General features: G+C 43.9%; 1 protein-coding gene across 3 annotated transcripts in view; it reads right to left on the reverse strand.

The window, feature by feature from the left end:
- The window catches only part of rock1 (Rho-associated, coiled-coil containing protein kinase 1), a 33,417-nt gene that overhangs the window by 5,181 nt on the left and 13,389 nt on the right, over nt 1–14,847 (reverse strand). For all 3 annotated transcript variants that reach the window (XM_047811369.1, XM_047811363.1, XM_047811355.1), the window contains exons 6-31: nt 14,113–14,197; nt 13,163–13,307; nt 12,478–12,616; nt 12,289–12,380; nt 12,044–12,203; nt 10,762–10,831; nt 10,566–10,654; nt 10,420–10,468; nt 10,184–10,319; nt 9,917–10,008; nt 8,452–8,698; nt 7,940–8,046; nt 7,714–7,864; nt 7,464–7,624; nt 7,173–7,357; nt 6,331–6,400; nt 6,100–6,203; nt 5,844–6,009; nt 5,669–5,762; nt 5,384–5,472; nt 5,114–5,305; nt 3,611–3,776; nt 832–902; nt 653–741; nt 451–529; nt 37–298 (exon numbers count right to left, since the gene is read on the reverse strand). In XM_047811369.1, the coding sequence (XP_047667325.1) occupies nt 37–298; nt 451–529; nt 653–741; nt 832–902; nt 3,611–3,776; nt 5,114–5,305; nt 5,384–5,472; nt 5,669–5,762; nt 5,844–6,009; nt 6,100–6,203; nt 6,331–6,400; nt 7,173–7,357; nt 7,464–7,624; nt 7,714–7,864; nt 7,940–8,046; nt 8,452–8,698; nt 9,917–10,008; nt 10,184–10,319; nt 10,420–10,468; nt 10,566–10,654; nt 10,762–10,831; nt 12,044–12,203; nt 12,289–12,380; nt 12,478–12,616; nt 13,163–13,307; nt 14,113–14,197 (3,290 nt within the window). The remainder of the gene's footprint in view (nt 1–36; nt 299–450; nt 530–652; nt 742–831; nt 903–3,610; nt 3,777–5,113; nt 5,306–5,383; nt 5,473–5,668; nt 5,763–5,843; nt 6,010–6,099; nt 6,204–6,330; nt 6,401–7,172; nt 7,358–7,463; nt 7,625–7,713; nt 7,865–7,939; nt 8,047–8,451; nt 8,699–9,916; nt 10,009–10,183; nt 10,320–10,419; nt 10,469–10,565; nt 10,655–10,761; nt 10,832–12,043; nt 12,204–12,288; nt 12,381–12,477; nt 12,617–13,162; nt 13,308–14,112; nt 14,198–14,847) is intronic.

Below are 14,847 nucleotides of genomic sequence, written 5' to 3' on the forward strand. Positions count from 1 at the left end.
ATAGTATATTTGCCTAGACAGACTTCGTGTATATACCTTTGCATGGGGCGATGACGTCCTCCTTCCTGTCCAGGTGGTCTTTGTGACACTTGACGTGGCATCGGCGGCATTCAAGTGCGGGTGGTGGTTTAAAGACGTGCCACAGTGGTTTGGAGCAGGCTTCGCAGTTTGATGGGAAGTGGTAGAGTGTAGGGATAAATTCATGCCCTTTGTGAGCAAGGCAGTTAGCTTTCTCGCCTTGAGGAATGGTCTCCAGGTCCACTTCCTTACGGCATTCGCCCTCATTAGCGTACAGAATCTGTTATGACATTAACGATTTGCATCGCACTTAACACACATACATACCATTGTGTATATATTTGTATTATAATAGTCAACATATATACACACATGGATTTAAAAAAAAAAAAATAACAAACCCAAACGTGCGATTTCATATAATATATTAACCTGAAATATTCTGGGAATTTCATCTGCTTCGGCGCGGTATACATCACCTTGGGTTACTGGACGCACATGGAAGAGTTTGCTAAACAAAAAAAAAACAACAAAAAAAACAAACAAAGTTTTTAACTACAAACATCAACAAAAACAGTTTAAACACATGCATATTGGTCAACTTTTTTTTTTTTTTTTGGAAAATTAAACTCACTCAATGTCAAGCACCATGGAGGGATTGGACTGCTCTTTATCCTGCTCATCATTATAGAACAGAATCTTCTTACTGCTCACTACAACATACTGAGAGACACACAGGTACAATCACACAAAAATGTTTGACTAAAGAGCTTCATTACGAAGCTGTTTTTTTTTTGGATATTAAATCCTTACCTGCTTCCTCCATCCGTATCTTTTGATATTGGCTCTGTTCGGGATTGAGAGCCAGCCTTCTAATCTCGATTCTGTAAATATAATTAAAGTAAATAAATAAATAAATAAATAAATAAATTCCAGCGTATTAGCACTACCTTGATGACTTAAGTGAACATGCCGTGAATGCAGATTTATGTAGGTCACAAAATCAAGCATCAGATAACGGAACAATAAATCAGAATCATCACTCCCAACAACCACATGCCCATCGGAGACACTTTCGAAAGAGTCACATGCTGATTATTCATGTGCTCCAAATCTGTTGATCTGTTAGATGTTCACCAAGTGCCATAATGGTAGTTCACATCAGTAAGGTAATGAAGGGGCAAAACCGTAGAATAAGATCATGGTGCATTACAGGTCAGACTGGGTCACTGGATCCTAGGGAGCCATTCTCATGGCCAATGATTTTAATGGTCATTAGGTCTTGTGTTAGTTGTTACTAAAATAAATTGAGGTTAAACAGTGGACACACATTAAAGCTTTAAACAGACCTGAAATTATAAATGTGAAAGTGCAAGGTTTTAAACCTACATCAGACTACAGTTCAAAACACCTAACTACAACCTGTCTGATCCCATATGAAACCTACCAAAATGTGGTCTTGACTAGAGACCTACAATGTTCTCGAGTCAGACTTACAGTTGAAACGCCGATGGATTTCTACAAGTCAATTTATACACATCAGTGGATTGACTTCCAAACTCAACTAGACCCCGATGGAATTCTGTCCAAACCTGACCACACCCCAGTAAAATACCCCTGGTGGGTTCTTTCCAAATAGGACTATACCCTTGTGGTATTCTCTCTTATACCCTTGTAGAATTCTATCCAGAAAGATCTACACCGCTTTATAATTCAGTCCAAACGATCTATGCCCCTGTGGAATTATGTCTCTGTGTAACAGAGGATTATTCCGTACTCCATCCAAGTGCCGGAATTCTGTCCATACTCGACCACACACAAGTGGAATTCTGTCCATACCCGACTACACACACGAGTGGAATTCTGTCCATACCCGACCACACACGAGTGGAATTCTGTCCATACCCGACCACACACGAGTGGAATTCTGTCCTTGCCTGACCACACACACGAGTGGAATTCTGTCCATGCCTGACCACACACGAGTGGAATTCTGTCCATACCCGACCACACACGAGTGGAATTCTGTCCATGCCTGACCACACACACGAGTGGAATTCTGTCCATGCCTGACCACACATGAGTGGAATTCTGTCCAATCCTGACCACACACACACACACACGAGTAGAATTCTATCCAGAAAGATCTACACCGCTTTATAATTCAGTCCAAACGATCTATGCCCCTGTGGAATTATGTCTCTGTGTAACAGAGGATTATTCCGTACTCCATCCAAGTGCCGGAATTCTGTCCATACCCGACCACACACAAGTGGAATTCTGTCCATACCCGACCACACACGAGTGGAATTCTGTCCATACCCGACTACACACGAGTGGAATTCTGTCCATACCCGACCACACACGAGTGGAATTCTGTCCTTGCCTGACCACACACACGAGTGGAATTCTGTCCATGCCTGACCACACCCGAGTGGAATTCTGTCCAATCCTGACCACACACACACGAGTGGAATTCTGTCCAATCCTGACCACACACACACGAGTGGAATTCTGTCCATACCCGACCACACACACGAGTGGAATTCTGTCCATGCCTGACCACACACACGAGTGGAATTCTGTCCATGCCTGACCACACCCGAGTGGAATTCTGTCCATGCCTGACCACACACGAGTGGAATTCTGTCCATACCCGACCACACACGAGTGGAATTCTGTCCATGCCTGACCACACACGAGTGGAATTCTGAGTGGAATTCAATTAAGTCTAAAATTTCACTTGAGTACAATCTTATGCATCCTAAACATTCAAAAGTACGAGCTGCATCATTCTGGACTGTACAGTGGTTGGGAGGATGTCATGATGCATTACAAATAAAACATGCAAGTGATAAAGGTTTGTGTGGTAAACAAAGTGCTGCTTTTCCACTAGTACAGTCATTCTTTTCAGATAAAGCATGCCTTGTAGCAAAGCAGGTCTGGCTACATTTCATGTCTTATAATGTGAACAAATCTTCATGGCTACCAGAACATTTGATATATTAAAAGGATTATTAAATGTTTATACATCATTACCACATTTTTCCTTGTGATTATTGCTTAAACATACCACGGCAGTAACTTAGTGGAAGCTAGTGGAAGAGCACTAAAACAAACACACGTGAGAGTAAAACTTTGATTAAAAAATAAAAGTCTTTGTAAAAGTACTAGCACAAAAAGACAATGTGCTTCGCCAGGAAGAAAATTCACTGATAAGAGATCAGTTTCTTTCAGATACATTTCAAGATGCTTTTCTCACACAAGCCAGAACAAATAAAACAGCAAATAAAATTTCAGCAAAGGAAATATAAAAAGAAATCCCACAGCATGATGCACATGTAAGCTGCAGGTTACTCACAGAGGGAAAACAACAGAGGATATAAAGAGGAGGAGAGAACAGACTGGACACACACAGGGGGAGAAAACATGAGAGATGACTTTAAACCCATAAACATGTTTAATAAGACAATGTGCTTCGCTTTACTTTATTTTTAAGAGGACATTTTAACTGAAAGACAGAAATTCGAAAACTGAAGAAAGGGCCAGGTACAAGATTGGTGTGTGTGTGTGTGTGTGTGCGCGCGCATACCTGCAGTGTTGCTGTCCACCTCGTCTGTCTGCAAACTCGTCACACTCGTGTTCTCCATACGCAGCTGCAGGTCGTTCAATTTCTCTCTGAGCTGCTCGATGTCACTTTCTTTACTGTCCAACTGCATCTGCAGCTCATTACGGTACGTGCTTTCTTCCACCAGTTGCTGCAAACACACACACAGACACACACACACAGACAATAAATATCATCAAAATGACAAAGATGTATGATGAGTGGCATTACAGCTGGCAATGTTTAGAAATTTTTTTCAGCTGATGTGAACAGGAGATATCACTAGGGGGCAGTAGAGCTCCTTTTTTTGTGGACCTTGCAGTCAAACTGACCACTTTATTTTCCTTTTAATTTTTATTTATTTAGATCCATTCTTGATCTCCTTCCAAATCCATTGACTTAAAGGCGTTCACTCTCAATGGCTAGCGGCCGGTCAAGACCCGTTAGCTCGATCGATCAAAAAATTTGTTAGTTAAGGCGGTAGGGTTGGGATGTTGGGCGGGGCGCGGATGGGCGGGGCTTATTTGTGAGATAGACCACAGACTCTGTACTACATTGACCAATTATTAAAAACAGGCACGTGCAACCTAGCTAGCAGGTGAAGATCTCAAACAACAAAATCACCAGTTAACTTACTTTAACTTTGCAAGAACTATAGACTAATACAATAACAGGCTTAAATAAACCCAGAACATAAGTCCACTTACAGTTCTCACGGACACGCGTTTTATCAACTGGCTAGTTATCCTGCAGACAGTGACGGACCACGTCTTGTTCTCATTTCGGCCGTGTGGCGCGCGTGCACGCTCGCGGTGTGAAGCACGTCCACACTATTCTCCGAGATGCACTTGACGGCCTTTCGTGCAGCGGAATTTGTTTTTTTTGGACGACCTAGTTAAGGCGGTAGGGTTTCCTAGCTTAGGCGGGCCGCCCGAACTGCAAAGTGCTGCGGGAAACCCTGACCTTTTTTTTTTTAATATATACAGACTACATTTCATTTCCCCCAATCACACCTCTTTGTTTCATCAGCAATGTATCTGCATAATAATGAACTGGCTATTTGCACTTACTAGCTAGCTAGTTAAATGGAAAGTTAGTGACAATATCCATCCTATGCATCACATACTACATTGTTGACTTCGTGAAGCCAAGTGTACGAGACGGCCCTAGCTACGTTTACAGTGCGTATGACTAATGATGGTTATTTATATATTGTGTTTTATACGTTTACATTTCCAGCATTTAGCAGACTCCCTTATCCAGAGTGACTTACTATTTACTTCAATTTATACAACCGAGTGGCAGCTTGATGGACCTGGGATTGGAACTCATGACCTTCCAAGCAGTAGTCTAACAACACCTTAACCACTAGGCTACCACATCCCACAGTTAAAGTAAATGTATATTAGCATAACTGACTGCTTTTCATTAATCATGCTTTATATAGGTTTTGAAGAACATCGTCTTTAGTTGCATGTTAACACCCACCGCCTGCATCTCGCTGAGCTCCTTCTGGTATTTGATGGCCATGTGGTTGAACTTCTCCTTCTCCTGGTTGAGTTCCAGCTGCAGTTTGCGGTTCTCCTTCTCCTTCTTGCGCAGGTCTGTGGTGCTACCGCGCTTCTTCTGGTCCAGCTTCATGTCCTTACGGTTCATGATCTCAGCCAGTTTATTCACCGCCTGCAGAGACACAGTGTTCCTTCACTACTCACAAGTGTGCGTGTGTGTGTGTGTGTGTGTCCACTGTCACACACTTACCTGCGTCTTAAGTGTCCGTTCCTGGTTGAGGATCTTCTCATAGTTGGCCTTAATGGCATTTGAAATTTCTTCTCTCTGAGCTTCAAACACTAAAACACACACACACACACACACACACACACACACACACACACACACCTTGTTGTGGCCTCTTTATTATGGAAAAGCAGACTGCACTATGAGGAGTTTCCTCAGACAATCTGACTTCTTTATTGGATTAATGTGTGTGTGTGTGTGTGTGTGTGTGTGTGTGTGTGTGTGTGTAAGTGAAAGAAAGAAACGTACCATCCTTCTGTGATTGGAGATTCTCGTCTAGCTCGGCTTTCTCCCTGCTGAGGTTCTCTACATCTTTGGTCAGAGTTTTGTTGGATTCCTCAAGCTGAGTAAAAAAAAGTTCATTAAGAGGTATTTATTATTATTATTATTATTATTATTATTTAAGAGTGTGTGTATTACAGACCCGTGCTATAGTGGACTCCTTCTCGGTTAGCTCCTGTTTGTGTCGTGATAAACTCTTCTTGCTCTCCTGGCTCAGTTCAAAGTACTGTTCCTCCTGTAATGCTCTCGCCAGCTGCTCCGACTCTGCCTTTGTCACTGTCAGGTCCAGCTGAGCCATCAGAGATTCCCTACACACACACACACACACACAGGGCAGGTTTACAATCTGCTGCTGAAACAGAAGTCTGGGATTGATGTGAACAGGTTCCCCGTATCACCTTTCATTGTACATCTCCTGCACTTTCCTCTGCACTTCCTGCACCAGTCGGTTTCTCTCCTCCAGCTCCTCTTTCAGCTCTTTCACCTGAGTCTTATACAGCGTCTACACACACACACACACACACACACACACACACACACACACACACACACACACACACACACACACACACACAAATTAAGCGCACATCCACTGAGTCACAGTAAACCTTGAGAGTCGTGATCCTTACTGAGAAATACTGCTCGGCCTCCAGCTGGTCCTGCAGCTCCCTCATCTGACCTTCATTCCCTCTGTATTGCCTACAGACACAAAACATTAAACAATATGAGGACCGTCTCTCTCTCACACACACACACACACACTTTCTGATTTTTTTTTTTTTTTTTTTACACGGTTGTCAAACAAATTAAAATATTATTCAAGTTAAAAACAAGAGTCTAAAACAAATTATTAAGGGAAAACAAACCCCAAACCCACATGGCCCTGTCTATTTGCCCCCTAAACCTAATAACTGGTTGTCTCACCCTTAGCAGTGAGAACTGCAGTCAGGTGTTAGTGCTAACTTGCAGTGAGTCCGTTACAGCTGAGGCTGTGGGGGGATTTTGGTCCCCTCATCTTCACAGAACTGTTGTAATTCAGCCACATTGGAGGGTTTTGAGCATGAACCTCCTTTTTAAGGTCCTGCCACAGCGTCTCAATAGGATTCAGGTCAGGACTTTGACTCGGCCAAAGTCTTCATTGTGTTTTTCTTCAGCCGTTCGGAGTTGGACTTGCTGGTGTGTTTTGGATCGTTGTCCTTCTGCAGAACCCAAGTTCGCTTCAGCTCGAGGTCACTTTGTCCTTCAGGACTTTTTGGTAGACAGCAGAATTCACGTTCCCACACTTTTTCACACAGCGCCATGTAGCTTTTGTATTTTGTTTTCCCTTAATAATAAATTTCAGCTTCGGCTGTTATTCGGTATTTTACCGTAACGGCGCACGCCAGCTTTATTACTCAGAGTCAGCATCTATGAAATTCTATATTCTTAAATCAGGTTGTAAACCTGTTATGTTAATAAGCCAGAGTCTTACTTGCTGAGCTGTGCAAGCTGGAACTCGAGTGAGCGCTTGGTCTCCAGTGCTGTGTTGATCTCCTGCTTCAGCTGCTTCTCCGTCCCTCTCAACCTTTCAGCTTCACCACACCAGCTCTTCATCTCGCTCTGAGCCATCGCCCGCTTCCCACACTCCTGCTCCAGCTGAACACGCAGAGACTTCACCTGTCACACACACACACACACACACACACACACACACGTCACACCAGAGAGCAAACAAAAGACACTGATGTCTTTGGCTACACGTGATGTTTTTTCAAATTTTCACCTCATCCTCCAGTCGGTCCTTTTGCTTCATAAGCTGCTCCATCTTCTGGACGGACTGCTTGAGGTCAAACTCCAGCATGGAGCACTGCTTCTCCACCTCCACCACCCGACTCTCAGCCCGTAGGCGCAGCACGCTCTCCTCTGACACCTTCTGCTCCACCGCTAAAGAACACAAACCTCATATAATACATCGTCACTTCAGTCCTACTTTAGAGTAATACACACACACACACACACACACACACACTTACCATGCATGGCTGCAGATTTGGCCTCCTCTATGGACTCGTATTTATCATTGATCTGAGCCCGCGTGACTCTGTGCTCCGTTACCTCCTGATCCAGACGCTGCTGCAGGATCTTCAGCTTATAGTTTAGGTCAATTTCCATACTATTCTTCTCCTACACACACACACACATATATTATCAACCAATCTCATTGCTATATTAAACTATAACCGCTGGATTAGTGCTTACCTTCTCCAAAATGTTGTTCCTTTCCTGTGCCTGCTTTCTTTCCGTCTCCACCTTGGAGATGCTCTGCTTCAGGTCCTTGTTGTCTTCCTGAAGGCTCACAATGCGAGCTACAAAGTGCACACACATGCCGTGTGAAATAGCCAACCAACATGTCTGTAAAATCTCTCCTAGTACATGCTTTCAGAGTAGAAATCCTGTCTAGAATCCTGTTTAGTTTTGGTATAAAGCATCTCTCTGTAGCATAAACTCTACTTTACCATTTGTATTCCCTTCAGTACCCATCAACAGTCAGTCAGCAGCAGTAACTTCAGTTCCCTTTGTTTTTTATCAGCAGTAGCAGCAGAGCTCTAATTTACCTTTGTAGTAGCCTTAGTGACCTTCACAATATAGCACCCAGCATTAGATATTCCCCTGTACTCTAAGGCTATATGGAACCCCCACGTGGACACTAATAGTGTCAAGGTTAGCTTGAATTCCCTTAACTATATGCCATCCACTTGCCCTGCACATACCCTGTAGTTGACGGATCTCCTCGGATCCCTGGCTGCGGGTCCGTCTCTCCGTGTCCAGCGTGTTCTGTAGCTGCATAAGTTCTCTCTCTAGCTGTCTCCTGGAGTCGTCCACCATTCGGCTCTTCTCCTGCAGCTCTCCGTTCTGTGACTCCAGCTGACTCATGGCCTTCGCCATTTCCGTCTGACTTTTCCTCAGCCGTGCCGCCGTGTCCGACTCGGCCCGCAGCAAGTCATTGGCCTCTTCGAGCTGTCAAAGAACCAACGACCAATCAGAACTAAGCCCATCCTTAAAAAGATCCTTGTTTGCCGTAACCCGACCGACCCTGTTGATTTAGGACAGACTCCATTTTTGTTTTTCTTTAAGTCCGACCGACTCGCCGGTTGTAAATCTGCGTTAAATGACAGACCTTTTTTTTTTTTTTACTCATCAAACAACTAATACAAAAGCAATAAAGTAATATTAATTATATTTTAGTAAGTATTGTAAATATATAAATCGCCTCGGCCTACATACAAACGAAGGCTACGCTCTTTCTTTTGAATAAAAACCTGTGACATCATCTACAGTATGTTTACACTATTGGTTACCGGATGTCACACTACGGCCTGTGCGTTCGCTTCGTCTCGTTCTCTCATTCGCTGTCGGAGTCGACGGGTCGCGCTTGGTAACGATGGCTGCGGCTTGCAGTAACAAAATGTTCGCCGTCACCGCTCAAAGTCGTATGGGTTCGGGCGCCATAATACGTCTAAAAAAACCATTAAAACAGCTCGACACCGCTTTAACTTGGCACAGAGTTCTGGAAAATCTGTGCCCAGCATCAAAATGAGGTTTGCGACGATGCGCCCGAAGGCACGGGTTGAAGACCCAGTCAGTGACGTCACGATATGCTAATTTGTTTACATTCATCCGTATCATCCGTATAATTACATTCATCCGTAATCACCATCTATACCATCTATATATATATATATATATATATATATATATATATATATATATATATAACTAAAAAAATATATATATATATATATATATATAACAGTAAAAAAATATATATATTTTTTTTTTTACTGTTACTGCAAACCAAACTATTTTTAAGGACGGCCTCGTGGCCAGTAAGAACCAATGACCAGTGGTGCACATCATACTAATAATACTCAGTGGTCAGTCAGTGCAAAGAGACCCACTGATCAAAGACAGACATGACGGCAAATCTGACCATGTGATGCATCAGACACAACGATCAATGAGATCCGACGTGAGAGCGGTCAATAAGACCTGATGACCAATCAGAGCACAACGAACAATCAGACAAAATCAGCCGAATCAAGCCCAGTTTCCAATTAGACTCCAGCTGCGATTAATCGGGTCTCAAATCTCTGAGGCACAATAATCAAATCAACAAAAAAACTGTTTTAATATGCAGATTATCTCTGAAGCATGGAAAGTGTTTGGCTACTGTACCTGGTGCTGCAGCTGAACAATCTTATCACTGGAAGCCTGTGTGTTCTGGCTAAGCTTCCTCATGTTCTCCAGCTGTTCTTTCAGAGCGGAAACTGAACGGGATACAAGAGACGAACGATGTTACAGAAGAACAGCAGTTCTGTGGAATCTACTGGTCATTATTATCCTCAGACTATTTAGCAACGTGCGACTGGATTACACAGGAGCACCGTTACAAAAGACAAGGAGAGACGTGGAGGACAAAGGGTTGGTTGAAAATGGACAAACCTTCGCTCTCCAGGTTGCGTCTCTTCTCTGCTTCCTGGTCTGCTTTCCTCTGGAACTCCGTGGTTCTGTGCTGCAGCATCAACTTGTCCTTCTCCAGCAGAGACAGACTGGACTCTGCAGTTTTCCTTACGTTGCACTGGGGAAGGACGGAGACGGGGAGCAAGAAAACATAGCTCAGAAACTTTGAAGACGTGACCATGCATAGAAAAATATTATAATAAATAAATACACCTCACCTCTTCATCGAACTCTTTCATGATCTTGTCTAGTTTGGTTTTGGAGGCCCTGCAGAAAAAAGACAGCAGAGAAGTCAAGACGTTAAAATGTCCAGGGTTTTTTTTTCTTTTTTCTTTACATGATGGAACTAAGCCAGATGATGTACCTGCACTTCTGCTCCAGCTCGTCCTTGAGCTGCATCTCTCCATGAAGCTGCTCCTCCAGTTGGTGGATTTTCTTCAGTAGATTCTCCAACTAGACATGAAAACGGGTTAGCGTTAGCAGCATTCCTCGTAGCAAATCATCGTCCTCTACAGAGATACCTCTGGAAGGTCTGACCCCGGTAATCTGCAGGTTCTTACCTGGCTCTTGTCCTCTTTACTTGCACGGTCATGCTTGTTGCTGGTTTTTGCACTTGGTCCTCTGGTAAACCTAAACCAGAGAATATCGTCACCACAAGACACAAACAGAACCCAGGCCAACTGGCCAGTTTTCCCATTTGGACAAACAAGTGGTCACAAACTGGTCCGGTGCTGTAACCTCTGACACTTATGCCCCTTTTCCACCGAGGCAGTTCGAGTGCAGGTTCGGAGCCTAATTTAGAACCAGTTCTTTCTGTTTCGACCGCCAAAGCACCGGCTCCGAACCTGGAAAAGTGGTTCTTAAGTAGCACCAAAATGTTGCTGGTCTAGTCTTAAGAACCGCTTGCATCAGGAGCTGTGGGCGGGGCTGTGGGCGGGGCTACTGTTAGCACCTTTGATAATGTACCTTAAGTATACTAATGTTTAATACACTTTTACTTTACCGTGATATGATACATTATCAGCACACATGATAGTAGGTAGCTACATGCTAAGGCTAACTTTTTTTCTGCGTTAATGATAAAATAACGTTATGTACTTTATCGATTACAACCTCCGTTTATACAGATTACACGGAGCCGCACGTACATGTTTTATTCGCCGCGTTTGGATGCCAATGTAGGTTCACAAAGTCATGAGCATTAACAGTAAAGCAACATCCACCATTGTTGTTGTGTTTGTGTTTGTCGCTGCTGCGCTAACGTCGCTGGGACACGTGACGCGTATACAGTGATGTCACACTCGGCGCTGTGATGCTCTCTAGCCGGTGGAAAGGCAAACCGGTTCTTAGAAGGTTCGCCAGTGGAACCAACTTTAAACCAGCACTAGGGCTAGCTCTGAACCAGCACCCGGTTCTTTCCGGTGGAAGAGAGGCATTATGGCTCTTGGAACTAGCTCCAGATCAGTAATATAAAGACATAGTACATTGAGCAGGTAGATCTGAAGAAGTCACCAACAGACTTGTTTTTCTTTCTTTATCAAACAGTGCATGGGATCTAATAGCAAACAGGAACTAAAGTTGTGAGTAGGGAAATGAAGAACTGTCAGACCACAGGTTTGGTCCACGAACCCAAGAGCTAGTGGTGTGGGTTTGTAGCTTTAGCACATCGACTTGAGTGCCACTGGCTCCCGTGTGGATGTTACGCAGTCTATTACTAATCGATTTGGTCCAGAGTTACTGCTTAAATAAAATACCTTCAGAATACTGAACAACAAGTCACAATTTTCGAGCAGAGAGCAGTGCAGTGTGGGTAAGTGTGTGTGTGTGTGTGTGTGCGCTCACTGGTGACAGCTGTAGTAGGTGAAGCCCACAAACGGAAGCTGATTCCCCACAAAGGCTTTCGGTATGGGAAAGGTCTCCTCTTCTCCCCGGTCCTCCTCTATATCATCGAAATTACTTGTATCGATGTCACTGCTCAACTCCGGCACCACTGGGGCGGCAGCTACACACACACACACACACAAAATTAAACACTACACACTGATATAGATGATAGACTCAGCTGTTAGGTGAAACAGGTCACTCACTGTCACGGATGTTATCCCAGGTCCACTGGTCGTTCTTGAAGAAAGGATGTCGCTTGATTTCGTCCACTCCGTTACGCCCTAGCCTTACTTCCCTAGAAATGGTAGACGAGCAATGGATTCAACCCATCAGACACAAAACCGTTGGATATTCTGAAGCGGTTTTAGGAAATCCTGACAGGATTAACCCACCGGTCTGTGAGGAAGGCGCAGATGAGGCTCTTGGCATCTTTAGAGATATCGTTGTCATCGGGAAACGTCAGCGCGTTCTTATGGTTCATGATCTTGCTGTAGGTTCCCACCAGAGAGTCGGCATAAAACGGCGTGTCCCCTTGACGCAGACGGTGGAACATTTTAAATGTGCAATGCCCGTGTATCCTTTCTCACTGTCCTTCCACATGTCTGAGTAACTTCTCTTTTAGGAGTAGTCCTTTTTATTTTTATCATCTGCCCATCTTTTGCTATCCAACTGGTAATCTTTTCACATCCTCACCATCTTTCCACCCATCTGTCTTACTGTCGTGTCCATCTTTCTATCCATCCATTCATCTTGCCGTCTGTCCGCCTCTCTTGCTACCTTTCTGTCTGTATCTCTCACTATCTATCTGTCTGTTCTTTTGCTGTCACTTTGTTTACCTATCTGTCTTTCCGTCAGTCAGTCTGGAATTTTTTTCCTGACGTCCGGTCTGTCTGTCTGTCATTTCCACAGTTTTATTGTCTTATCATCTGTCTGTCTGTCAGTTTTTCATGCCATCTCTCAGTCCGTTTCTTTTAGCCTGTCTGTCCACTTGTCCAGCATCTCATCTGTTCACCCCTTCCACCTACTCGTACAAGTCTACCTCCACCCTCACTGGTGTTTCGGGGTTGTGTTACTCACCGACAAGCATCTCGTAGAGGAAAACTCCCACAGACCACCAGTCACACTCTCTGCCGTAGTAGCCGTCTCCACCCTGAGACTTCAGTACCTCTGGAGAAATGTAGTCTGGAGTTCCCACTGCTGTGTCACATCGTACCATACCGTCCTTAAAACAACACACACGTCTTACGACACCGCCAACTACTCGGATTCAAACACTCACTTGCTCAGAGAGAGTCAAAGGTTAATGCTCCGAATCTAGAAGTAATGCAGTTAAGAATTTAAAAGACGACATGCTAATTATCATAAAAACCTGATCAAAAGCTCATAAACCTAAGGGGGTCACTTCCTGCGTTTTCTGTGATCCGATATCTACCCGATGGTAAAAAGACCAGGTCTAAATGCCCTCTGAAACGGTTTGGAGACAGATATAAACCCGATGGTACAAACCCCTCCAGGAGGTGGTCTGGGACGCGTTTCAGATGAAACTGGACAGGTGTAAATGTGGTTGTTCAAGCCACATACGTCAGCGCTATACTCCTCCCAAACGGAACTACGTCAATCGCAGGTGACTCGCGAGTCGTGCATCGCGCCAGAAACAAATATGTTTTCCCACCAGCTCTGCTCTGATCTTTCACCCAGGCGTCTCGTTGGGGCTTAAAACACACTGCTGCCACCAGCGAAAATGCAGCAAACAGTAAATGCTGTTTTTTGCAGCAACCGCATACACCAAAGTGTGTTCCATTTCAATTACCCTGGAAATGAGGTAAAATATATTAGCATTGTGGGTGGGAGTAGAAAGATCGGATCGATGTCCGATTCGCCGAGACGCGTTTATGTGGCCTGATGTAAATGGGACAGTTTTAACAAATCAGATAGCTATGGGATCAGAGACAACACACGAAGTGACTGGGTGTAAAAAGGCCCTAAATTTGGTCATGAGGTAAACAGTGAAAAATAACTCGTTAAACCTTGTTCATTTTCATACAAGTGCCGAAATCTGCCAGCTTTAAGTGTCCCGTTTTGTCCAGCAACATGTTGTCAGGTTTCACGTCTCTGCGGACAGGGGAACAAAAGCACAGCGTCAGTTGTGATGAGAAGAAAACACAAATAAATGCAGAAACCCTGCAGATGTGCCTAAACTCCTGTTTGAGTGTGTGTGTTCATAACAATCTTTAATGTTCACATGAAGGTTATGGGTCAGTTTCTGCTAGCTGCTGATCCAAACAGCTTGTTCTTTAAATGGATCACTTTCCAATTAAAATGTCAGCTTCTGCTAAGAGCTGAGAATCAGGAAAGGGAACTGCAGGCGTGTAAAAAGGTCACTGATATAAAACATATGAAAATAAAATGATTGTACACTGTAGTCTGTAGAGGCTCACTTCCTAAGAAGTCTTTATAATAATTTAAAGAATTGTAACTACAAGTGTCTGTCTGTCTTTTTTCCATCTCATCTTTATATCCATCTGTGTGTCTGTCTTATTCTGCCTTCTTATCTTCAGTGTCTTCCCATACATCTGTATTTTCTCCATCTGTCTCATTCGCTGCCTTTCTGTCTGTCTGTCTCATTCGCTGCCTTTCTGTCTGTCTGTCTCATTCGCTGCCTTTCTGTCTGTCTGTCTCATTCGCTGCCTTTCTGTCTGTCTGTCTCATTCGCTGCCTTTCTGTCTGTCTGTCTCATTCGCTGCCTTTCTGTCTGTCTGTCT

The sequence above is a fragment of the Tachysurus fulvidraco genome, chromosome 1 (assembly GCF_022655615.1).
Source record: "Tachysurus fulvidraco isolate hzauxx_2018 chromosome 1, HZAU_PFXX_2.0, whole genome shotgun sequence".
Taxonomy (NCBI): Eukaryota; Metazoa; Chordata; class Actinopteri; order Siluriformes; family Bagridae; genus Tachysurus; species Tachysurus fulvidraco.